The following is a 27,193-nucleotide window of genomic DNA, read 5'->3' on the forward strand; positions in this document are numbered from 1 at the left end:
GATGCGATAATGCCACTGGGACTCTGCCTTCAACATCACCGGTTGCATGGAGACCCACAGAAGACTGGATGTGAAGGATGGCGAGATGCTCTTTGCCTGACCTTCTTCTCCATTCTCCTTGCTTTCTAATTACCCATAGCATGAAAATATTCCACAGTGATTCTGAAATCACACTGATGCATAATGGGGGATTTCTCTTCCGGAATGAAATTAATCGACTTTTGTAACTCTTTTACTAGAGAAGTGCGTGTTTGTTTCCATTCTTCATGAATTTAGGAATTCACTTTCACTGGGAGGCAAAAAGCAAAGAAACAAAAAACCCCACAAGACCCCAGTTAACATAAACTCAAAGGGTGACACCTTTTAAATCTGAAAGAGGTTTTTCAAATATATTAAATACAGAACTAAATTACTGTTTGGTGGTTCAGGAAAATAACTTTTAGAATGATTTTATCTCCATACACCCAGCCTCGCCGTCTTCTTCATAGTGCATACTTCCTAACCACTACTCTAATTCAGACCCACCAAGCATGTTTTCGGATACAAGCTAAGCTCAACTGTCCTCCTCATTTATCAAGATCCAGTGGAAAAGAGCCAGTCCCATGGCTGAATGTGGAGGGCGAGGCATTCATGTGCAGAAGCTGCAATTTGAAACTAAGGTTTTAAATCTTCAGACTGTGGGACAATTTAGAGGAATAGTATCGTTTGGACTCCGCAAAGTTGAAGAGTTTAGATGGAGTCACCATCTAACAGGACGAGAGTTGCCTGTCCTACAAAGTTAGAGAGGGGACAGCTCCACCTCCTTGTCCTCCCACAACATATGCTCCCAACCTCCACACTATTGACATTTGGGGCCAGAAAACTTTTTGTTGGGGAGTTATCCTGAACCCTGTAGGACATTTAGCAGCATCCCTGACCTCAACACTATGCCAGGAGCATCTCCCCCCAAGTTGTGACAATCAGAAATACCCCTAGACATCATCAAATGTCCTCTGGGGATCAAAACCACCCCTGTTTGAGAATGACTAAGCCACAGCTGTGTCAGGATATTATTGTACATTTTCTTGCCTCATTACTTAACATTAAAAGGGAAAACTGGGGCTGCATAGCGTGCTGACGCTGTCAAGCCTATACTCATAAAAGTATAGAACTGGCTGTAAAACATTTCTCAGAGGAGACAAATAATCTCATTCAGCTACAAAAAAAAAGGCTCATTTATGAGAAGCTTCATCAGACAGATGATGTCTGGGATTTCAAAGCAGGCACAGAGGTCACAGTCAAGATTAAATACTCTCGTCATGCTTCGTAACACCATGGCTGGTGTAAGCTGGAGAGCAAACTATGGCGACAAGCCCTGCAAAGACCCACCTACAACGTACTCTCTCTGTGAGGAATGCAGAGCCCACATCTTAGCTAAGATTTACTGTGTTTGCTATTGTGCCAGGCACGCTTCCAGCTTCATCTCATTTAATTTTCTGAACCTTTCAAACAAGTTCAGAGAGGCTGGGGAATTTGCCCCGAGAAAAAGGCAATGAGAAGTGAAACGGGCTTGTGAACACAGCGTTCTTTCTCCAGAGCCCAGGCTTTCCATTCGTCTTTGTTCACCAAACGCTGACTAGGTTGGTGTCACTCGGTGATTCCAGGGCAAATCAATCTATGCTTACAAACCAGTGTCAATGGAAACCGGGGAAACAGGAAAATCAGACATGGTGAGAGACTGGGGGAGGAAAGAAGATTCTATGCCTTCTGCTAGTCTCACTGTAGAAAAAGCATGGCATAAAATAGGTTTCACAACGGACAAGAAGCAAGCCATAGGGCTCTTCTATCTGCTTATGGGAAAGTAAACTTACCTCAACAAAGCCAAGTTTTCAAGATAAATAAAAGGATAACTCTACCTACCTATAATTTAGTGTGGGATACAAAAAAAAAGTTAATAAAGGCAGGAAATAATTTTTTAAATTTCCTGAATCAAAATCTCTCTCCATATGGACTTGGAGTTGCAAAAGCCAAAAATATCATTCCAGAAAGCCAGATTAGAGCCGAACACTGACAGCTTTGTAAAAACCAATGTATATGATGGGAACACCACATTCCATGCATTTTATCATTTTCCTAGAATACTGTTCTGCATAAATTCTGTAATAAAAGTTACCTTTTTTTTTTTTTTTTAAGAGTTTGCTGTGACAGAGCCACTCTACTATTATCTTAATGGTTTGAAAGGATACCGACAGAAATTTCCATGGATGAATGTGACTTAACAGTTTAGCAAGGGCTTTCAGCCCAGGAGAGACTCGGCCAGCCCCTCAGTGCACAGCTCACCAGACAGCCTGCACACTGGACTCCATGACAATGGGGACGTTAGTGCCCTGCTGGGAGGGGGCACCTGTCAGCCGGTCATCATCATACAATTTTCCGAGTGTGGAATTGGAGTGCGATAGCACCTTCTCTCATTCCATATGTGAAAAACTTTGGAGTAGCGGAGGAGCTAAGAGGAACCGGCAAATCTGGGGAAAATGTTCACTGATGATAACATTTTATAGCTTTTGAGGAATGTTCACATGGATTTTATTATTGAATATCACCACAACCCTGATGATTCTGTTAAATGGGTATTAGCCTTGTTGGATAAAAATGTAGCCTAGGGGTAAATGACTAGCTTGCGTTTACACAGCTAGCAATTAGCCCTGGATGCAAATCTCATTCTGATCTCAATCTCCTCTGCTTTCTGCTCCCGCATGCCAAGTCTGACAGTATCGGTGCAAGTAGACCAGACAAACAAGCAGAGGAGACTAAGGAATCAAGTCAGCGGGAAAGTCTTCTCAACTGCTCCTGGTCAAGTCCAAGCTTTAAGTAAATTTCTTGGATCAATTAACCTGCACGTTCCTCTTCTGCAGAGAATTACTTGAACCTAGTCAGTACGGGTTTATTATGGACACCATTAAGGTTAACCTTGAAATGATCACTGAGCAAACATAATATCCTTTTAAAATGGATATAAAAACAGCATCTAGGTTAAGGAAATGTAGTTGACCATGAAATGCAATTCCGCATGCCAGAAGCTCACCGAATTCTGTAAAGCTGAAGATACTAATATTGACATCAAGCCCTTCAACATTTAAAAAGATAAAAGCCACAATTAGAGATATAGAATGTTTGCACTGATTTTAAGAACTAACACTGGGCTGTACATCAGAGACATTCCTGATCATTTGCGCTGTGGGTAAATTTTTAGAGCAATAATAGTTATTGTGAAAGACATGCTAATTGTTCATCTTGTCTCAAGCCTCTTGAACAGCATATAAATATGAAACTCAATTTTGAAGTGTGTTCCATGAACTTTCTTTCAAGATACATTTTAACTGCGTAAGTATGCTTTATGTCATTTGTATTTTTAAAGTGATCATTTATATCAGCTACAACAAAATTTGTAATAGTTTCTACATCAAATCAACATCATGATATTTATTTATAAAAAAATGATTGATTACAACTTGGTTTTTCTTTTGCAGGTATGAGCTCTGTGGTCTGCAACTTGATCTTTATGTCGGAATGCCAGTGTGCCTAACTAAAAAGGTTTTTGCTTTCAAAAATGTGTATTATTCCACTGAATGGAGTAAGTTCCCTGGTAACTGCATTACAGCAGCCACCAGAGTAGTTAAATGTGATTATATTTGTTAATTCTCACTCAGAAATAATGTATTGTATACTCTATTCTCTAATACTGTCCTAAATAAATTTTCTCCACATTCTCAGGTTCTTTTCATGTCCCTGGCCTCCGCCGTATAGGAGACACAGAGACGTACCACCCAAATCCCATGTCAACAAAGCTGTCACCGTACAGCTGTGGGCATGTGGTCACTAGGCACCATCGGTCGTCAGCTCCTTCAGGATCGGCATCAGCCGCTGTCCCCGGGCAGCCACACTGGGACATCTGGCCAGGCGGGAGCGCAAAAGCTCAGTATGGCCCAGCCTGGGACACCCTGTAGGTCATCTACCTCATCCACAGCCCCCACAGAGCCGGCCAAGGCCGAGTTAGCCTGTGACCCAGTTCACCTTTCTCTGCCCATTGTGCTTCTTCCCTGCCCTGTGCACAGGGTTTGGTGTCTAACAGATAAGTTAAAAAAAAAAAAACAACTTACACACCAACTTCTGTCTCCACATCTGCTTCTGGAGAACTGAAACTGCTACATGTCCTCAGCTTCTCCAGCAGCCACATTTAAGAAGCTAAAATCTCGGGGCGCCTGTGTGGTTCAGTCAGTTAAGTGTCCGACTCGATCTCAGCTCAGGTCTTGATCTCAGGGTCATGAGCTCAAGCCCTAAAAGAACTTGAAATCTCTACTAAAATCCCTAAAGCGATACTTTTAAAGAAGTCTTATATTTCCCAACTATTTTTGTGCCACCAAGACCTGATATCTTTCATAATCACTTTTTATACAATCAATGCCCACATAATTCCTCCCATTAAAACTAAAATATATTTGCCTACAGGAACATGGTCCCTCCTAACTCAAATTATTTCCTCTGAGCTAATACTTAAGGCCAGATAGTCCCATCTGGATGAATGTCTCATTTCAAAAGAACTATTTTTGTGTAAAGGTTTCCCGAGAAGAAAAGGATTATTAATAATAATCACTGTAACCCATGTGGAGATGTGTAGTATTTGTGTAGGGATGTACAATTCTCCAAGTTTGTTCATATAGATTAACTTATTTGATCCACATCAGGAATTAACCAAACTTAGGAAATTAAGGTCAAAATAATGTATTTGTCCCACGTCAGATAATCAATTGGTGGTGGATTCTGGAGCCAAAGCTTGTTCTTAGGACCCCCATCCAGAGCTGCCTGCACTCTGTGGTGCCCCCTACACACGGGCACATCCTCACAAGGTAGAACATATTCCTTATTCCCTGGGGAAATGGAACATAGGGTTCTAAACCTCGGGCTTTAGGAATTACAACTTTTGAAATTACCATTTGAAGCTGAAACTGCAAGGCAGGGCTATGCCAACTGGGCTTGGGGTTCTGGTGCACCCAGGCCTGAGCTGATCCTTAAGTAACTCTGCACAATGAGAAGATGACACTCTTCCCATCTGGAAAGACAGGGGTACGGAGAGGCAGAGCTCTGTTTTAAACTCTGTCTTCAAAGCAGTTCTTGTAACCTATACCTACCCATCTCGGGATTCAGAAAGGCCACTCGAGATGGACTAAAGATACACCAACCTTAACTGTGAAAAGCAGAGAGAAGATAAAAGGGAAGAAGGAAGAAGCAGAGACTCTCTCTCTTTAGCTGTTGGGGGTGAACCATGTGGTAAGGATCTGGGGGATGCTTTAAGACCGTGTATGCCATAGTACATGTCTGCAAATCACTCTTGGATTAAATGCCTGTACACACTTCTGTATATCCACGAGAGAGAAACAACACAGAAAAGCTTTCACCAAAAGAGGCGTTTTGAAAGACAGGAGTTTTAAATGAAATGTGAAAGTGATGTGGAATGAGGATTAGTTACCATTAGCAAAGGGGTTAGTGCTGGAACAATCTAGGATTGTAGCTTGCTGGGGACAGAAAGTCAATTTGTCTTGCTTGGAATAAAGTGTCTCTGTCAGAACAAGGAATCGAAGTCACTCTGTGGACATAAGAACACCAAATACCAATTCCTCACCGACCTGGTAGGCATCCTGGTTTTCCCTTTTAAAAAAAAAAAAATACATACATACATTTATTTATTTATTTATTTGAGAAAGAGACAGACAGAGAGAGAGAGAGAGAGAGAGCTCTCAAGCAGAAGGGGCGGAGGGAGAGGATCTCCAAGCCAACTCCATGCTGAGTGAGGAGCCCAACGTGGGGCTCAATGTCATGACCCTGAGATCATGACCCGAGCTGAAACCAAGAGTGGGATGCTTAACCAACTGCACAACCCAGGAACCTCGTTTTTTTTTTTTCCCTCACTGTAGTTTATGATCAAAGAGAGGCATAATTCCCTTTATTACTGGGAATTCTCACTAATAAATACAGAGAACAACACAGGAACACATGGTCCTCTGCTCCTATTTGTGTGTAAAACAACTTTTTATTACCTGTCCTGGGACAATCCCTAGCCTCAGGGGTGGCAGCATCACAACTTGGGTTACCCCAGTGAAGAGAGAGATGAATTTGATTTACAAAATTTTAGTAAACATTACTGATTTCATCTTGCATTCTAGCATTGTAGAATGAGTCTATCAGAATCTCTAGCCAAAGGAAAGAAAATAGTTTCGTGAAGACTGAGCCCTCTCTGGGTTGTAGCACTGCTCACCACACCCTCTCATTTTCATCTCTTCTCATCAGAAGAGCCCATGTCACCGATAGACACTGACACATAGCCTAGAGTCAGGAGGAGGAGTGAGGCTGCAAGTAGGATATGGGTCTCCAGTTCAGAGGCATTTTTCTGTATGAAGCACCCAAAGTACATGGTGTCCATCTGTGCCAGGACTGGGCTGAGGTCTATGAGATGCATGAAGCCACCAGGCCAACAGTTGGTGGGGTCAATGGAAATCACAGGTAATTATAGGTCCATTTTACAGGAGTATGTATAGAAAATAGAACCTGGACAGTATAGAGAGCACATGAAAGTCATCAGAAGGCTTTTGCTGCAAGGATTTTTATCCTGTTCTGATTACAAATCTGTAACTATTAATGTGATTGTTGGTACCGGTTATTTATTTTGGAATAAACCCTGCCAACAGTAATAAGATAAAACAGGAAGTACATATTAAGTACATAAGATTCTAGTACTAATGCCAATGGTGTGTGGGGTTTTTCCCCCCCACACCAGGCAATTTTCAGACACCAATTCACATTCTGACATTATCTACCAGGAAATAGCATCAAATTGCACAGTTTAAGGACTCAGTCCCTACAAAAACAAACTTCCAAAATCCCATGTCCAGACTGTCACCTGGACTTCTGACCCACCTGCTACAGATCAGAGATTTTGACCCACATCCTATAGATTGGAGGTTCCAATGACGCCCTCCTTGGGTTTGGTTAATTTGCTACAGTGGCTCACAGAACTCAGAGAAACATTTTACTTATTAAATTACCAATTTATTATGAAAGGATATAACTCAGGAACAGGCAAATAGAAAAGATGCTTAGGGCAAAGTATGGGGAAGCGGTACGAAGCTTTCATGCTCTCTGAGTGTGCTACTCTTCCCAAATCTTCATGTGTTCACCAACCCAGAAGCTCTCTGAATACAATCCTTTTGGGTATTTATGGAGGCCTTATTACAAGGCATGATTGATCAAATCAGTGGTCACTGAGGATTGAACTCCATCTCCAGGCCCTCTTCTCTCCCTGGAGATCAGATGTGGGACTGGAATTTCTAACCATCACATCTCATGCTTGGCTCCCAAAACAACCAGCCCCCATCTCCAGGTGAGAACCCAAAGTAACCTCATTAACATAAGAAAAAAAAACACTTATCCCCCCTCACCCTCATCACTTGGGAAATTCCAAGGGTTCTAGAAGCTCTGAATGGACAAAGACCAAATAGGTATTTCTTATAAATCACAATATTACAGTATATAATTTTGATTTCTCAAGAAAGTTCATGATGAATATACAAGTTGCACTGGGATTTATTCATCTACCAGAGTGACTTTTATTTATTTTTATTTATTTTATTTTTTAAATATTTTATTTATTTATTTGACAGAGAGAGACAGCCAGCGAGAGAGGGAACACAAGCGGGGGAGTGGGAGAGGAAGAAGCAGGCTCCCAGCAGAGGAGCCTGAAGTGGGGCTCAATCCCAGGACTCTGGGATCACGCCCTGAGCCAAAGGCAGACGCTTAATGACTGAGCCACCCAGGCGCCCCCAGAGGGACTTTTAAAATATCATCCACCAGAGGAAGACCAGAGACACAGCCTGCTGCGGCAGCATCAGAGTCTACTACAAAGTCCATGGTTATTTTAAGAATGCTGTGCCTGATTTTATACAGGCAGCTCAGAAGGTACATTTGCATATTACTCAGTGAAGTGTGGCTTTTCATTTAGATCAAATGACTGCTCTAAATTAATTTGCTCAGTTTTGATTCCAGTTTTTCTTGTGCATGTACAAAAAGGTAAGTGATAGCTGTTATTGTTAGTTTGCTTAGGAGAACTTCACGGAGAGTTAAATTGAATAGTCTCCTATCAGTGCCTCACCATATGATGAAAATGGAAAATCTGTTAATTCTAATAATTGTCCAATTATTCTTTTCATGTAATTCATTGACTCAAAGTAAAGCTTCTGGAAGTTTATGCTCTTGATGGCAAAATATCTGACATTATTGTGAAAATTTACTGTAATTCACTTTGAAAGTTCAACATTGAATATATTCCTCATTTTTGAAGAGACAATATGAATATATATTTTGATGGAATATAACATTATGGCTGAAAACAATGTCCTTACTAAATTTAGGAACTTCTGTAACATGCTTGAAGTAATTGTGGTGTGCATATTACTCATAATTGTGTCAAACAAGCTGTGATATTCCACCAATCAAAGCAGAAACTGCCAAAACTTACAAATATTTTTACATACAGTAACTGAACAACAGAGTTGTGACAAAACTGATGTTGGATTAAAAAAAAAAAATCTCTCTTCAGGGTGGCAGTATGCACTGTCTCTCTTTCCTTCCCATCATCAATCACACTTTTAGGAAAGCTTCAACCTTAAAAAGAACTATAAATTATCTACTGAAAGGTGCTAAAATAGGCCAAAATATGCCACACTGGCATAAGGATTATTTTGAGCTGAGGCAACTGAGAAGAAGGAGATAAAAGAAAAGCTCTTCCCCTTCCTCAAATCCTAAAAGCAGGACATAAATTTGTGAAGGTCCCCCTCCTCCCCACCACCCCACCATCAGAAAGGACAGAAGTTAATCACTGGACCCTTATCAGCCCACAGACAGCACCAAAAGAATCTATATGACAAACGTCAGGAATGAGCCCTTATTTTCCATTAGTCCCCCGTATATTTACCTTCTTACAATTTGCTGCTGTAGAAGTTCAAATTCCTTTTCCTTTGTCTTGGCCTGTCTCTACAAAGTTATTGTTCTTTTTTAAGAAGCCAGAGGAGCCCAAGTTCTACCCACTCCTTTGAGTTACTCATCTCTGGATACCCCCATGTGTATGTGTGATGCACATGTTAATGAGCTTCTGTCTGTTTTTCTCTTGTTAGTCTCTTTCATCAGTACCCCAGCTGGAGAAACTAGGAGGGTAGAGGGAAAATATTTTCTTCCTTCCTTACACTACAATAGTATTAACAACTTTAGAAGAGTCTTCTAAATTTGTTTGTATTTAAAAGCAGTTTGCAAACTTTAATTAAAGTATTTAATTAATGGAGTACCCTAAATCTTCCATCTTTTGAAGCTTGAAGTAAATATAAGTCAATAAAAAAGGTTTGTGAGAATACATTTAAACCAATCCCTGCAAAAGTAAAGAAGAAATGATATAAAAGGTTTCCACTCTGGAATCTATAATTGAACTCTTGGGATATTTCAACTTATGGGAAGAGTCTTTTCATACAACTCCTATCTTTAATCAGATACATTTATATTTCTATCATAAAGAAGTGAAATTGAGAAAAACAGTAAATACCTATTGAATGAACAGATTGACTTTTCAGTCCTCCTAATGTTAAAGGAGGTGCTAAGGATGGCAGACACCTGCCTGAATTTGCTTTGTCCATGATACCTGTGTTAGACGATACCACTTCCACACATTAACGTGTGCATGTGACAGTGTAAGGACTGTTACAGCAGTACACGGAGTAGCCCTCAGTGTTGTGGAAAAGTATATATGGATCTATAAACCCTGGGGACTTCTTTTCCAGCACACTGCAGACAGAGGAGTTGAGGCCAGGCTTTCTTTGATGTGAAATTTGCCAAATCAACAAAAAACAGAATCAACACGTCATGACCCTTACTTCAATTAATAACTTTGCTTGCAATCCAGGTTACTGAGACCATTGCTTGTTTGGTTGTAACTAACTCTACAAGCTGTGGAAGGAACAAGGGACAAATCTGCAAATACTTAATTCTACATGTCATGGGAGTAAGTAGCTACATCAATGGCGTTTGCAAAGGAAAAGGTAGATCCTGTCACTGCTTACCACTAAACAGGTCCAAGCAGGTATAGAAATTTCCCAAAGATATGAATCAGCACAAATAATTTGCAATGGAAATAACATCTTGCCCTCACCAAATTTATAACCAATTGCTAATTGCAATTAAAAACAAATGAACAAGCCATTTATCATATTTTTCTAAGTAAAATGTTGCTGTTTAAAAACTGTGTGATCATTTATTTCCAATGAAAATGGACCCTGAAAATAACATGTGGCCGCCAACAAAGTTCTAGCAAAGCCACTTGGATGCTTTACAGAGACAGTTGCTTCCTAACCTCCACCATCAGAATATGAACTGCTTAAAATCCAGACGGTTACAACACTCAAGGCTGACCTCAATGGATACAAAATTGGTCCAAGAGGTTTTGCAATATTGTCTTACTAGTGCCAGCGGGGGCCGCCGTGCACCCACAGGGACAGTTAAATGGAAAGGTGAGGCATATGAATTTCATGCACATGCATCTGTAATGTCTCCAGGACACCCCGCTGATCCAGCCCCTTGCAGCTGAAATCTACAGGGTTCGCTGCAGGAAATACGAAGGTCACTGACTGACATTAAAACTGACACAGCTCACATTTCAAAGTATCAGTGTTGATAAACTATTTCTTCTGTTTTCATAAGTAACTGACCCCAAACAATATAGCTGAGAAATCTATATCCTAAGGCTGGACTTCAAAATTTGACTTTTCCCCTTACTCCTAACAATACCGTAAAACTCTCCACTGATTTCTGATTAATTTGTTTCATTCAGTTTTGGAAAATTCTACTAGATTCAGAAGTTCTTTTTTCCCCCCCATTTGTTTATTTGTTTGTTTGATTTCTAAATTCCAGAATGCTTACTATGGTGTTATGTTAGTTACAGGTGTACAATACAGTGACTCAATGCACAGACATCACTCCGTGCTCACCATGATACACGCACTTTTACAGAAGGGCTTTTCTAAAAAGGAAAGTGTTCCATATGAAAAGAACTTGCTTTCTGTTTGTTGCTCTGCATGAAACCAGATTTACTTTAATTCAGATCAGTAAATATTTACTGAAATCTCCTTGACGCAAAGGCTTGTGGGGGCACGCACCATCAGCATGTCTGCGCATCGGCCAAGCTGGACCTCGTCCTTGTGGCACCTGCAACCTCACAGGGCAGACAGGCTTGTGTATAGCTCAGGTGTTTCAGCTCTTCCTGGTTTTTGAACTGTCTTTGTATCTCACTTTACTGCTAATATTTTCCTTTTTCATATGCAAAGCTACCTTCCAGCCCCAGCAGACAGCCTTGCCTTTTACTCCAGAGGAAACCCAGACCTGCAGGGGGTGAGGTGTGATGAGAGACAGCACCAACCGCAGGGACCTTGTGACCAGATGCAATTTTTACAATGTCCTAGCCTCAATTTCTTCATCTATAAAACATATATTCAAATAATTTGAAAATAATTTAGTGAAAGAATTATAGATAATTAAGCACTACCTTTTAATTTCAAAGAAGCAATGTAATTTCTTGAATGGGAGACTCCACTCCAACGTGGAAGGGTATATCGCAGTTCTCTCTCAAGAGTGTGCCACACACACTCCTTCAGGACAGAAATCACTCACAGCACACGCAGAGAGAACTAACTCCCATGGGGTCTGGGCACAGTGTGAAGTAACCTGCTTCAAACTAGAAGACATATCTTTGAAGTTTCCTGTCTCATCTTAAAAAGGTAGAAAACATTCCATTCTACTCTGTAACAGACTTCTGTTTATTACAACATAAATGTGCTACTCTGATTTACCTTTCTCTGTAATGCTATGTAAAACAGAAGCTCTGGGATTCTCCCCTACTTGTATGAAACTATCTTTTGTTCCTGGCATGTTACATTACCTAGGAGTATACAAGCTATTTCTCTAATAAGAGAAATATATAGATCTGTCGGCATAAAGAAGGTCTCTAGTGCTATCTCACACACACACACACACACACACACACACACACACACACAATCCAACACTTTTTCCATTACAGAACTAAAGCCATTTACTGAAGGAGGCCATGTTAAAGATTTCAGTCAAATTCTATGTGGCTGTATCTGGAGTCTCTGAAGATGCTCTTCAGACCCCGACGACCGTATAAAACCATCAGTTCCCATCTAATGCCAGAATGCCAAGAAACAGGTAAGTTGATAAAATATAACTGTTAAGCAATGTCTCAAAATTAGAAAAAGAACTTGTATATTAATTCTAAATCACAACATAAATGCCAAAGATAACTAAAATAAAAGTATGAATTGAGAGGAGAAGCCTAAGACATAACAAATGTATTCAAAGGGAAATAACTAAGATCCCCATTTTTTAAAATCTCTGTTGAATGAATGAATGAATGCATACTATAATACTGCCAAACGATAGCTAAATCACTCTCTCCCAGGACCCCAAGAGCAAGTACAAATGGACTTTAAGATAAATCTTTACTAATCTCCAAACCCAAGCAAATCTTTTAAGTCTGCAATCCCAAGGCAACATCACTTCAATTTGAAAGCAAGAAAATTATAAAAATACATTTATATCAAACAACAATGACATCAAAAACATAAGACTTTAGTGGAAGAGTTGAGGAAAATTATAAGGTAGTACCAGTTCTTAGATTTAATGTCCTACTAGGAGCTGAGTTTTAAAACATGCTTCTGGAAAGTTAAATCTTGGGTGTGCAAACATGGTTATTGTTTTTAGTTTGTCTTCAGCTTTGTAAACTGAAAAACGGCAGATAGAGGTGAAAAGAAGTGCAGGAATTCACTAGGCAGCTTCAGAAGGAACAAAGCAGAAGGGCGGAGATGATTTCTTTCTTTTTGCCAAATGGTATCATGCTAATAATTTCTCTATTTTGTAATTTTCAAATTTTACATTTTAAATTTTAAGAATAATATTGCAAAGTAAGATTCAAGAAGCAGAAATACCATGTTCCCCAGGTGGGGGGTGGGGGGTGACCCGGACGTCAGGGTGCATTGCAAGATACACACACTGGTCAGGAAAGCACACAAGTCTCACTGTGGTGTTGGTCCTGTCACTTTCACATGGCAGAGTACTGCCATTCCTAAGTCGAACTGAGGTATCCAGGAGTGTTCTGAACATTTCTGATGGAATTTCTATTGGAAATACATAATAAAAATTACGATGTAAGTGATGAATCACTAAATTCTACACCTGAAACTAATATTACACTGTATGTTCACTAATCGGAATTTAAATAAAAACTTGAAGGAAAAAAAAGAGGAAATACATAATATAGCCATTCTGCCTTCAAGTGCTATACTTTCTGTTCTTGGTTCAAGTTTTTGGTTTTTTGTTTTTCTGTCTTTCTTTTTTTCTTTTTGTTCAATTCACTACTTTTTGTTCATAAAGATAAGACTAACAACTGATAACTTTGAATGGATCAGATCAACTCACTTCTGCGGGTAGGTAGAGGGGCTGCGAGGCCAGATGGCTGATGGGAATTTGCTGGTTCATGTAAAACCTCAGGCTGTTGTGGCTCTCAAATAGAGCCACTTACTTCTTTAGGAGAGGGGAAAGTTTTATTTTATTATTTTTATTTTAATTTTACTTATTTGACAGAGAGAGAGCATAAGCAGGGGAAGCGGCAGGCAGAGGGAGAGGGAGAAGCAGACTCCCCACTGAGCAGGGAGCCTGATGTGGGGCTTGATCCCAGGACCCTGGGATCATGACCTGAGCAGAAGGCAGACGCTTAACCGACTGAGCCACCCAGGTGCCTCAAGAAAGGGGAAAATATTTTACATACAAGGTAAACTCGAAGGACACAAACCATATACCTGAATTAAATTTTAAGGCTAATATCTGGAAATAACACATCTATGCTAGACACATAAACCTTTACATATTACAATCACATCTGTGGGCTCTGGAAAGGAGTGTCCCTGAAAACCTCATCTTTTATTTCTGCATTTTTCAGCTGGCAGGACACAAACAAGTGTTTTCTCAAATGACACGATCGATTTATAAGCTGTGAACAAGCACTGCTCCTACCTTTTGCAAGCTTTTAAAACCAGCCAGAGCCTTATAGATTCTCAGACATTATAAGGAACCTGAAGGCTTAAGAGACTGTGTTATCTTCCTAAGGTCAAAAAGTTAACTTAGTGGTGCTGGAGACCCTTGAATATATTATTAAACGTTTATTAAGAATTATTGGTTAAGAAGGGCGATGAAAGAGATGTTAATCTCTTTGTATACAAAATTGTATGCTTGTAAAGCACAATAATAAAGTTTCCACCTTGCAACCAATTCTCTACAATCTCTTTCAGAGGATAGAAACAGAATGAATACTTCCTAACTCATTCTATGAGGCCAAAAGTACCTTAATGCTAAAACCAGACAAAGACAGCACAAGAAAACTACAAACCCATACCTCTCATGAGCATAGATGCAAATATCCTCGACAAAATATTTGTGAATCAAATACAGAAAAGCTTAAGAATTATGTACAATAGTCAAGAGGGATGAAACCCATGTATGCAGAGCTGATTCAGCACTCAAAAATAAATTAATATCATCATAGACTAAAACAGGCTAAACAGCAGACTAAAAGAGAAAAATCACAGGATAATATCAGTAGACACAAAAAAGGTATTTGACAAAATCCAACACCCATTCAAGATAAAAACTGTCAGGAAACTAGTAAAGAAACTTGAAGCTTTCCCAGTAAGATCAGTTCCGAGGCAAGTGGGTCATTTCTCAACCACTCCTTTTCAACATCACACTGGGTGTCCTTGCTAATGCAAACAAGCAAGAAAAAAGAAATAAAGGGATGTGGATAGGGGAGGAAGACACAAAACTGCGCATGTGCACAGATGACGCATAATAATCTATGCAGAAAACTTGAAAGAATCCACAGAGCAATTCCTGAAATAATAAGCAGTTATAGCAAGGTTGCAGGATACCAGGTCAATATGCAAAAGTCAATCATTTTCTCATATGCCAGCGACCGACAAGTGGAATTGAAATTACTCCTCTGGTTTTAATCTATTATGTAGTTAATGATGCCTAATTTGACTAATGATGTATTAGGGTACATACAAAAATAAATAAAAGAAACATAAAATATTAATAGATACCCCCAATTATTATTTTCAATTCTGTAATTAACTTGATTTAGCTCCAGGAAGATGTGATATTTCAAAATCCAAACCAAAGAAATACATTGAAACATAAATTCACAAGGCAGAAAACCTTATATTAGTAATGGACATACTGATATTATGTATAAGTGAATGAGAAAGTAATTGCAGAGGCAATCTTTTTTTTCCCCCAGATTCTTCCTAAAGCTTTCATATTGAGAAAGTTTCACATTTTTCTCTCACAATAGAAAATGCGAATAAGCAAAAAAAAAATGCAAATAAGTGAGAAATGCTCGAACTTGCCAATAATAATTAAAAAAATATTAATGACAAAATTAATATCCGTTAGCAAATAGGCAAAAACTAAAACTATGAACATAATACTGGAAAAGATGCAGCAGGGAGCCCTCTCAAGATAGGCAGTCATGGTCTAAAATGGAAATAAACGCGGCAATATGCATCAAGATCCATTAATGCTGACCTTCTGTTACCATTTCTATGACACTATTCTTAGATTCAAAATAAGCAGTCAATGATTTTCGGAAAAGGATATAGATTTAAGGGTTACTTAATTTAATATTTTTAATTAGAAATAATGCAAATCACCAGCAATAGGCAAATGATTAGAGTATTTCCCAAATGACGAAATCTTAGGTACTTATTTAAAAACAAAACAAAACTTAATTTCATAGGATATTTCATAGCAGGGAAGATGTCTCATGATGCAATGCTAAGTGGAAAAAGCCAGATACAAAACTATATATACATATGATTACATTTCACACATACCCCCCCCATGTATACATGCAAATATTTAGGCATACTCAAGATGCTAGAATTAAACCCAAATCTTGCTAACCATGAAGGTAAAAACATTATGACATTTTTTATAGAAGTGAATCACTTCTATATTAGAAAATAAAGCATCTGCACAGAAAGAAAGAAAGAAAGAAAGAAAGAAAGAAAGAAAGAAAGAAAGAAAGAAGCCACGACAATCAGCAAAGTACAACAAAGTATTGGCATGTCCTCATTCAGGCTTTTATGAAATCCCTATGCCTGAATCCTTCGCTAGAAGAGGAGAGGGCATCTTCCTTTATTTTACATACAGGCCAGTCCTCTGCTCTTTTATATAAGGGACCTCATTCAGTCAAGTGGTTGGTTCTATACACATACTTAAATCTAATTGAATATAGTAGCTTCTATTTATAAAACCCCCTCAAAATAAAAATAGGAAAAATTTTATTGCAACAGACGATATTATTTTTCTAGCAATGACCTCCCCGTGCTTCTGGGAAGTGGCTTGTTTCCCTGGACGGATGTTGAGTGTTATTAATACGAAGGCAACAGCTTAGCAGCAGGAAGCATGCAGAGCAATGCTCAGAGTAAGATAGTATGATCAATATTACATATTTTAATGCCATCTTTACCAACTCTAATGGAGGGTTTTTAAATATTGGCTGGCAGGCTGCATTCTGACTTAGAGAAAAACTCATTTCTCCTATGAAACACTGAGACGTGATTTTAATTTCTTAGCGCTTACAGAGCAATTGAGCTCTCCTTTTTAAGACTCCCCAGCTTCTTTCCTGAAATACCAGAAGAATCAGCTGTTCTTTCCTGTTGAAAAGATTAGCCATTTGCAATTATTCACCTCACGGAGGGATGTTGGAAAGCTGCATTTTAGGCAATATTGTGGTGTTCCCTATCACAGCAGGAACTAAAAATGCAGCAGAAAAAAAAAAGTCTCATTTTTATCCCTTCTTGGATACAAGTTTCTCTAACAGATGCTGTTAAGATTTTAGACTTCTATTAGTCAACATTTTTATTTAAATTTATGAAAGGATAGAAGTGTTATGTTAGGAGTACTCCTACCGACTAACCACCAAATCACAGAGCTTACAGTAACTTTAAAAGGCCACCTAACACACTCCCAAGACCAAAGAGGGACAAGACCGAAATGCTGAGGGTATTTATCTGTCTTTGCTTAGAAGTCTGGAACAAGCAGGAATCTTTGACTTGATTCATTAATTCGTTTTGGCATTTCACTGAAAGTTCTTCTTGATATCAGGGCTAGACTCCCTCTATTGCAATTTGAGCCTCTGGTCAACCTCAGAGAATATGGAATAAAGCTATTTTCTTTTACTCTGTTCATCTGAATAAAGTAAGGAGTTCTACTCTCAGCCATCAACTCTGAAGATACAATAGGCTTGGGTTTTTCTACTTGGTCCTTGCCTCCCAAACTGAAATTCAAATCTAGTCCTTATCCCTGGTTTTCCTAACACGGCATCTCCACATTTTCTTTCTTCTACTGAGATTAGAAATATCCAGGTCCCAAACTAGCTACAGGCTTTTATTTTGGGCATATGAAGTTACGCGGAAAAACTGAAGTGTGGAAAAGACATTTTAAAGATAAAATGTTTAGGGCACCCAGCTGGCTCAATCAGTACAGCACGTGACTCTCGATCTTGGGGTTGTGAGCTCGAGCCCCATGCTGGGTGTAGAGGTTGCTTAAAATAAGGTACTATGGATCCTATATTCCAAGAATAAATGGTGCTCATAAATTGTTATGGCATTCCTAACACTCACATCATGTTTAAACTTATTTTAGAACTCACCAATATCAATACATGTGTTTATTTAAGATTACATGACCCTTAGACGTAAGTCTTCTCACTTCTATCTTTAGCGTACTATTTGACCACTGACCACATTACAGATTTGACACTTTAAAAAGTTTGATTATATTGAAATATACCCACATTGGGTGAAGGCATCGAAGCTCTGACCATGGACCACACTAAGGATTTGGCTCTTTTAACAGTTTGATCATACTGAAACACACCTACATTGCGCGAAGGGCGTTGAAGCAAAGCAGACATTCCTCAAGAAAGAGAAACCACTGACGAGGTTCCCACAAGAGGCCACTACCGGGAAAGCGACCTGTGGAGGGGGACGGTGTTTCCTAGCCTTACCTGATGTCGGTACACGTTATGCAGGTGATGTCTCGACTGTTTGTTGTGATCAGGTTCAAAGCTACTGACGTTTCCTTGTCGGAGGTCGGATGTGCTCCACATTTAAAGAAAAATTCCTGGAAGAATGAGAACTCTGTGAGAAATACCAGGCATGGAGCTCAGCTGGCCATTTCCCCCTCTCTACACATTTTCACAGTGAACAATCTCTTTGGGCAAGAGAGGAAATCTATTAGTAGGTATGAGTTAGAAATAAGTCCACATCAACTCTTTGGAGGGAAACTAATGCCCTCATGCCAAACTACTCAGCAATCCCCTTTTCAGGAGGGTCCAAGTGTCTCTGCTCATTTTCCTTTGCTCTTTCAGCCCCGGAGCTGGGGAAACGCTCCGTGACTCTGGTTTAGCGATGCCCTTCCATGATTAGTGAGTCCAGTAGAACAGCACACTGTGAATGCAGGAGGAAGCCTGAAATGGTATCTCATAAATGAGGAAAGGGAGACACTGAGCCACGAAATGATTTGCCCAAAGTCAAACAATCGGAGGTGAAGCAGGAAGTAATCAGACTTTCTAAGGGGAACTCAGTGCTTTTTCCACGGCGCTGCTCCATGGTGGGTCAGTTAGCAGCAAGGATGGAATACAGAGTGAGGAATCGAGGGAACATTCCTATAAATAAGCAGGTACGAACATGCAGACTTACACAGTAGCAGAGTGAGACTCTCCCCAGACGCTTCCCACACCGTTTTCTGCCTCTGTACAGGGTCCCAGAATTCCCCGGGAGACTTGGACTCCACACCCCCCCCCCCCCCCCCCCCCCCCCGCTAAGCAGCTGGGAATGTTTGAAACCTGTACTTGTCTCCTTAATTGGCTTCACCAGCCTTGTCCTGCACACATGCCTTTACTTTAGCTTTTCACGTAGGTCACATTCTTTTGATGGCTTATATTCTCCCTTCTCAACCCAACTCTTTATTTTTCTTCATTTCTTCCCTTTGTTCTTTCTCTATTTGTTCCCACCCCTTTGCCCTTCGTACACTAAGGTGCTCGGCTTTGCCTCTTGTCTGACAGTCTTTACGCCTTCCACGATAACCACATCCTTGAAGTGACGTTCTCTGCTACAGCAAAACTCCAGTACAAGTTTATCACTGGACAACAGAAGGACATTTGCCTACCACACTTCCTCCTCAACTCCATTCGAATACAACTACTTGGAATATGGACAGTAGTTTCCCTTGAAACACTTGACTTGACCTTTTATTATAGCTCCAGATATGAAATGTTTTTGGCTTGGTGGGACTTTGTGGGTCCTTGTTGAGCTTCTCAATCTGCACTGTAGCCTAAGAGTACCCACAGACAACATGCAGGTGGACACTTATGACTGTGTCCTAATACAACTTTATTTATAAAAACATTTGGAAAATGGGATTTTGTCCGTAGGCCATCACTGACAGTCCACCCCTGACATAGACTCTGAAGTATTATGGAATCCCTTATTCATATCTGTATCTTAACAGTGCCCCACAGAGAACAGGCATTATATATATATATATATATATATATATATATTTAAAGATTTTATTTATTTATTTGACAGAGACAGAGATAGCCAGTGAGAGAGGGAACAGAAGCAGCGGGAGTGGGAGAGGAAGAAGCAGGCTTATAGCAGAGGAGCCTGATGTGGGGCTCGATCCCATAACGCCGGGATCACGCCCTGAGTGGAAGGCAGACGCTTAACCTCTGTGCCACCCAGGCGCCCCTAGATATATTCTTCAATGAAAAAATCAGTAGGCTTATTCAACAAATTCTACCATTATCCCTTTATACATTTGATAGCACTACCCTTCATTTATTCTTTCCTTACTTATAACCCAACTAACCTCCTTCTCCTCTGACCTGAGATACAGTGAGTAACACCTGCGGCTCTCAAACACCAGTGTGAATCAAAATCACCTGATGGGGGGCACTGTTATGGTAGACGTTTCTAGACCCCACACCAGAGTTCTGTAATTCAGTAGTACTGAAGTAGGGCCCATGATTTGCATTTCTACCATGTTGGCAGGTGATGCTTTTACTATTGTTCTGGGAACTACACATTTGAAGACCATGGAGTTATACTGACATTAGTGGTAAAGGGAGTGAACTCAGTTTACTCTCTCTGAAGATGACAGCTGTAACAGACCTCACTTATTGCATCTGAAAATGGTGCCACGTCTCAGGTAACAGGTGTTACTCCCCAAACATCTAAAGTGTGCCACTGTACAAAGAAGTGTCCCAAAGACAGCTGTTTGGAGCCCAGGCTGTTCTTATTTGCAAGTGTCCTACCAACCCCAGATGGTACACCTGCTAGTTACCCAGAACCTATCCTACCCAGAGCAAGGGGCATACTAGTCGTCCTGCCTGCAGTCCTCAGCCCCACAGACGAGGGTGTGACAATAGTCTCACTGTAATAGGGTGGCCAGTGCTTCTGATGAGCGACTGTTTAGGTGTGTCCGTGACGTCATGCCTATGAGCCTCGTCTTTCCCTGAGTGGCATGGAAATTGTACTGATAGCTTTCTTTTTTCTTTTTTTCCTTTCCTTTTCTTTTCTTTTTTCTTTCTTTTTTTTTTTTTTTTAACCAGGGAATGCTACCCTCTTCACACAACCTTATGAAATTTTACAAATCCTTCAAAGGCCAGTTCAAGGATGTTAAGAAAAAGGTTTAGAGCAATTCCTGACTGCCTAAGCGAAAAGCATGGAGGACAGGACTGACCCTTGTGAAAGACACTGAGCTGGCTGCAACTGCTTTCTGCAGACACGAAAAAAATTCCCCTCGTAACACAAAGTAATTCCTCCAAAAGAGCTGAGCTGGCTGGGCTACTGAGAAGGTATTTCATAAACAGATAAATAGACAGTATTTATATTTTTTCTTAGCTTGCAAAAAACCACTGGTAGATGTTCGGCTAACAAATCACAAACTGTTCTAACACCAGCTAAAATCCAGCCAGATAAAAGCCAAAATCCTTTTTCATTGGGGGGAAATGGATGTTTATAGATAATAGTATAAAAAGTTAAAGATATTCGGAAAATTCCAGTATCTCACATGGGCTGATAAAACTAAAATACAAATTATCAACTCTCTATATTAAATATATATGTCACATCAGTGAATTTCAACACTTTCTCCACCAATTTTTATGAAAGGAGGTTCTTCTGTAGTACTAGAGTAATTGGCAAGTCCGGGGGAGGATCTGAGACTTCACCTTGCTTGCAAGCTCACACGTTAGTATGCCACAGTCTCGTGGCTGCTGGCAGAAGACACAAGACTCCTGGGTCAGAGACAAAGGGCTGTGTGACTTGGAGCTCAGGCAGAAGTACAGACATGATGGCCATGTCAGTTCCCCTGCTCCCCAGCAACCATGGGATGAAGTGGATGAACTAAGCTAGGCGATACCAGTGAGTGGTTCTGAACTACTGAGGACCCTGAGCTTAGGGAACCCAGATCTTTAATAAGGAGCTGCAAGCAAACCTTCCTTTTGTCCTGCAGGGAGATACCATGTTTACTATACTGGATAATAAGCAGATCTCTCTACGACCTCCTTGAAAAGTTTGTCCAGAACAAGAGGGTAGTAGGTGCTTCCCTCACAATGTGCAGAAATGCAAGAGAACCCTCGAGAACTGTCTCCCTATAGCAGTGACACCTTTTCTGCCCAACCACTAGCATGACCGGTCATCTCCTGTCCTATGCAATCAGTGGCCTCAGATGTTGGTAGTCTTGATATTTCCAATCTGCATGCAAAATACACAAACAATAAAGCAAAGCAAAACAGAAGAACCTTTAAACAAATTCTACCTTGGGTAGGACATCTGTCAATCCTAGTGAAGATAATCCTAACTCCCTTAAATGTAGATAAAGAAAGATTCTCTAAGGGGCCCACCCCATCTTTTACAAATGCCAGTTCGAGAAAAATCAGCTACAAAAATAGACAGACAAACCAAACCAAACCAAGAACAAATCCTGTTAAATTAAATATATTCTTCTACCTAACCAGGAACTATAGTTCCCATGGGCTGGGCTCATTTCATTTAGATCCATATACTCAATTCTGGGAAGGCATAATTAATTAGCTATGGAGCTAAAAGGTATGACAGTGATTGGCCAGTTTTGTTTTTTCAATGATAGTATAAACTATTTAAAAAATGGACCCAGAATATGACTTTGAAAATGAGCTTGGCTTTATATTGCTACAAGTTAAATATACATGTTTTCCAATCCAGCAGAGTTATGTTCTTTAAGTTCATAGAAACATAGTCACATTTTTACCATTTCTGTAGACAAGGCTATGATTCTTTCCTTCTGCTCTCACTGAGTTATATTTTATCATAACTCACTTGTTTTTCATTTCAGACTACAGAGGCCTGACCCTCTAACCAAATCAGACCCATAAAAACCAAAAATATACACCAAGGGAAGTCCCAAGAACTGTCAGTTCAGCTGTTGGTGGCATTCTCAGAAGCCCCCCTCCTCTTCACTCTGCGACCTGACTCCTGACTCATTACCAGTGCCTCTCACAAAGAAGGAAATAACAAAAAGGAAATGAATAAATAAGGCAGCAAACTCTGAAAATAGATTCATACCAAGAACCCAGTTGTATAAAAACTTATAGGATCAGAAGCGAATTCATCAACGCCAAACACAAATTAATGTGTTCCAAATTTCTATAGAAAGAGCTGACAACTATTATCTGGGAAGCCTTACATGTCCCAAGCACAAGCTAGTTCTACAAACCTGAAAAAACAGCAATGAGACCCTTCTTCTTCTTTGTTCATGAACCTTCTAACAGCTTTCATTGAACTTCCCAAAGTTAATGATGTTTATAGATACTGGTTAACCATAATATGTTTTCCAAATAAAATACTGTTTGTCTTTACAAAGGGTTAAATTTGAGTTAGTCTCCAGATCTTTCTTCGTTAATATGCCCCAAAGGAAGCACATCTCTCTCTTGATAAAATGAAAGGATCACACAGTTTCCACTAGAAGGCTGCAGTAAATCTGTGGTTTGTACTGAACAAGTAACTGGCCATTTACATGGGTCAGAGTCAAGTTAGGGAAGCAGGGCCCACGCCCGGTAGTTCAGCTGTGGGAACTGAACACTGAGATCTAGTTACAACGGTGGTGCTAGCAGCACAGGGCAGGAAGCCACCCGACCAGCAGCCCCGGGGCTCTGATCACTGGGGTGGGAGGATGGAGGGAGGAGGTAGCTAACTGCTGGAAGCTGGGAGGAGGAAAGAGAGGCAGCCACTGCCAGAAATGCTCCTTTAAAAAATAATAATAATGATGATTTTATTTATTTATTTATTTGACTCACACACACACACACACACACACACACACACACAGAGCGAGAGAGCATGTGAGAGAGTGTAAGCAGGGGAGCAGTGGAGGGAGACAGTGAAGCAGGCTCCCTGCAGGGCTCGATCCCACGGTCCTGGGATCATGACCTGAGCCAAAGGCAGATGCTTGACTGGCTGAGCCACCCAGGCTTCCCCAGAAATGCTTCATGAAGAGAAAGCAAAAAACATCCTGGCTTCTGCCTTCTCTCTGAACTCTCAGCTCCCACTAGGCCTCCCCTGGGCAAAGCCAGCCTGAAGCAAGGAGAGGGAATCTGGGAGCTGGCATTTGCCATGGCCAGTCCAATAGCCCAATACACCACACGGAGAGGGGCAGGACAGGGGATTCTGGAAGCAAGTAGCAGGCAACAGGTGCACCTTTAGGAGGCAGGGCCAGTCTGTCAAGTCCAAATACTTCGATTTTCACTTTGTCAGTGGTGGCACATTCTAATCAGCCTCCATAAAAGAAACAAAGATACATTCATATATGGTTCTGTAAAGTGTATTAAATAAATATACACAAATATTTATAACATTTGTGTATTGAGTTTAAACTCAGACCTGTTAAAAGATTAAATTTTCAGATAAGAGGGACCACTGTTACAATTTATGAGAAGAGGTCCTCATGCTTACCAAGTTACGATAGACAACCTGTCACTTAGACTCAATCTAAAGGTGTCTAACAGCCATGAAACTTCTGTCAATAGCCAGGGACAAACAGATATCCCCACTATAGGCTCTCACAGTTCCTCATCTGGTTAGATTCAGATTCTTTTGTAAGGAACAATTGATAGTTCTAAATCTTATTATCCATTTAGAAACTTCATTATTCACATTAAAATTATAGCTTTAATTTTCTCTAAGCTAAAACCTGACACAGAGCATAATCACCACACTCTGCACGGTACCTAAGGAAAGTCGGTAACTGAGCCACGCCAAAGACTGTTCCCCTGATGACCTGATAGCATTTAGCCTTCATGCCGAAGTGTTACATTCACTTCGTGTTATATAAATCCAGACCACAGTTACATTATTTTGGATACAAAATAACTATGCAACTTGTTAGACCATATACTACTTGTAGACTTTGGTAATTTAACAATGCATTAGGTCACACCTAGTTACACAAACATAATCTCAAAAGCTAATGATAGTTTGTTATCCTGTTCACTAACAAGTTTGTTTTCTCTCTCTCTCTCTCTTTTTTTTAGATTTATTTATTTGAGAGAGAGAGGAGAGAGAGAGAAAGAGAGGGAGAAAGAGAGGGAGCACAAGCAGAGGGACAGAAGTGGACTCTCCACTGAGCAGGGAGCCCGAAGCAGGGCTCAATCCCCAGACCCTGGGATCATGACCTGAGCCGAAGGCAGATGCCTAACTGACTGAGCCACAAGGCACCCCCAAGTTTGTTTTCTCTTAATGAGGTGTTAACAAAGCCTCCCAGATGATGTGCAAAGTTTACCAGGAGAAAGAAAATCAATGTACTCACATAAAAAGGGAAACTGTGTCTGATCTTTGCAGAGGACAGTTGCTGCCTGTCCACACCGCAGCCACTGCCAAAGCATTAAGGAAGGCTGTATGCCTCCTCCATGGCCGTGCGTGTGTTAATAACGAATGCATATATTATATGCACAGAAACTCACAGGCACTGCCGGTGCGCATGAACTTGCCAAGCCCATTCCAAGCAGCAGAGAGAAAGTCTTCGACGTCAAGCCAGCAAGAACACGGCTCCCTAATTTCACCACTGGTCAGGTCCACAGTGTTTCCACTTTCATATAACTACAGCTATTGTTAAATTTTGCAAGTATTTTAGAATTTTTATCTTGGGGAGCCTGGGTGGCACAGTCATTCAGCGTCTGCCTTTGGCTCAGGGCGTGATCCCAGCATTCTGGGATCGAGCCCCACGTCAGGCTCCTCTGCTGGAAGCCTGCTTCTTCCTCTCCCACTCCCCCTGCTTGTGTTCCCTCGTTCGCTGGCTGTCTCTCTCTGTCAAATAAATAAATAAAATCTTAAAAAAAAAAGAATTTTTATCTTATTACCAAAGTTGAAAGTATAAAGTGGGTCCATTTCCTGGGCCAATGTAAAATAAGTAATACAAATAAAAATGAAATTCTAAAATCCAAAAGGCTCTGACAACACAAAGTTTTGTGCTTTCTCTAAATACACCATTCACTTTTATTTATGGCAAAACCTGACATGCACGGGCATGACATTATTTCTAGTCTGTATTTGCCCAACTTAGGGTGACTGTCATCGTTTTTACTGCAAGGTCATTGTTTGTGTATTTGTTTGCTTGCTTAGTGATAAGGTGTAGGTATATAGTCCTGGAGATATTTCAGAGTTAAAATGTATGAATTGTATAATCTTTCTAAAACCAAATCAGAAAGTTTCTAAATTTAAAACACTTCTGACCCCACGGTAGTAGATAAGCAACTGATTGTACACCAACAATTGTCTTAAATTCTTACTGATCCTGCGGGACAATCGCGCCAAGTACCAGATGCCACCCTTTCCAGTAATCACGGCTGTGGTAGTTTGGGTTTAGTCCACATGAACAGTTTAAGCCTGCTTCAGATAATGTATCTAAATAAACCCACGAGGATGTCCCTTTGCTACTAGATATAAACAATTACACATCTTTAATGCCACATGCCTTCAGGAATTCTACTTCCAGATCAAAGCTACAGACATCACCATGCTTATCTTCCTCTTCCACGCCTGGATTGGGAGTTCTTCCGTGTGCCTGACCTGCTCGGTCATCATGCACTATTTATCATTCTAGGAATAAATGGGGGGGTTGTTGAACAAGGCATTTCAAATGATTCCTGATGAGTAAACCAGAAGAGCTGAAGTCATTGTGGATGCTTATGAAACGCATGGGTTTATATAGATGGCTTTGTTCAGACAAGAAAAAAAACAGAACAACAAAAAATGGAACTCAGAGAACAGACTGGCAGTTACCAGAGGTGGGGGAGGGATGTGATGGGGTGGGGGTGGGGAGTGGAATGGGTAAAAGCAGTCAAATGGTACAAACTTCCATTTATAAATAAATCCACAGAAAGTGATCCTCCTTCCCAGCTCCTGGTAATTGCTCAGACGTGCTCAGATCTTTGTACCTTGCTTTCTTTCTTTCTGGGGTGCACAGATGGCCAACTCAGTCAGAACACAACATTCCCCCACTGCAACCACAGACAGAACCTGTCTGAGAATCAAGCCAGTGTTCAGAAGAGAAGAAACAAGAGACAGAAAGGCAGAGTTCCAAGGATAGCATTTGTGCCCTGGATCCAGCTATGCCTGTTTTCCTGGTTACTTAAGTTACTTAATCTTCCATAAGTAACAGCCATGCTTCCAGGGATTTTTTTCCCCCAATGTTTACTTGTTAAAAAAAAGAAAAGAAAAGAAAAGAAAAAGGAGAGTAGAAGAGAAGAGAAGAAAGGAGAAGAAAAGAGAACAGAGAAGAGAAGAAAAGTGCAATATTTCCTCCTGGCCCAGCCTTGACCAGGGTCTGGAGATCCAAAGGTAAACAAAATCCCTAAAAGAATCCGCAAGCCTGGAGAATAAAGACACTTCAGCAAACATTTGCACACACACACACACACACACACACACACACACACACA

At 40.4% G+C, this 27,193-nt stretch overlaps 1 protein-coding gene across 1 annotated transcript in view; it reads right to left on the minus strand.

Annotated features, from left to right (window-relative positions):
• Positions 1-27,193, minus strand: part of PRKN (parkin RBR E3 ubiquitin protein ligase) — a 1,042,635-nt gene that overhangs the window by 533,647 nt on the left and 481,795 nt on the right. The window contains exon 6 of the mRNA XM_034669425.1: positions 18,218-18,333. Within this exon, the coding sequence (XP_034525316.1) occupies positions 18,218-18,333 (116 nt within the window). The remainder of the gene's footprint in view (positions 1-18,217; positions 18,334-27,193) is intronic.

Source organism: Ailuropoda melanoleuca, chromosome 10, assembly GCF_002007445.2.
Source record: "Ailuropoda melanoleuca isolate Jingjing chromosome 10, ASM200744v2, whole genome shotgun sequence".
Classification (NCBI taxonomy): domain Eukaryota; kingdom Metazoa; phylum Chordata; class Mammalia; order Carnivora; family Ursidae; genus Ailuropoda; species Ailuropoda melanoleuca.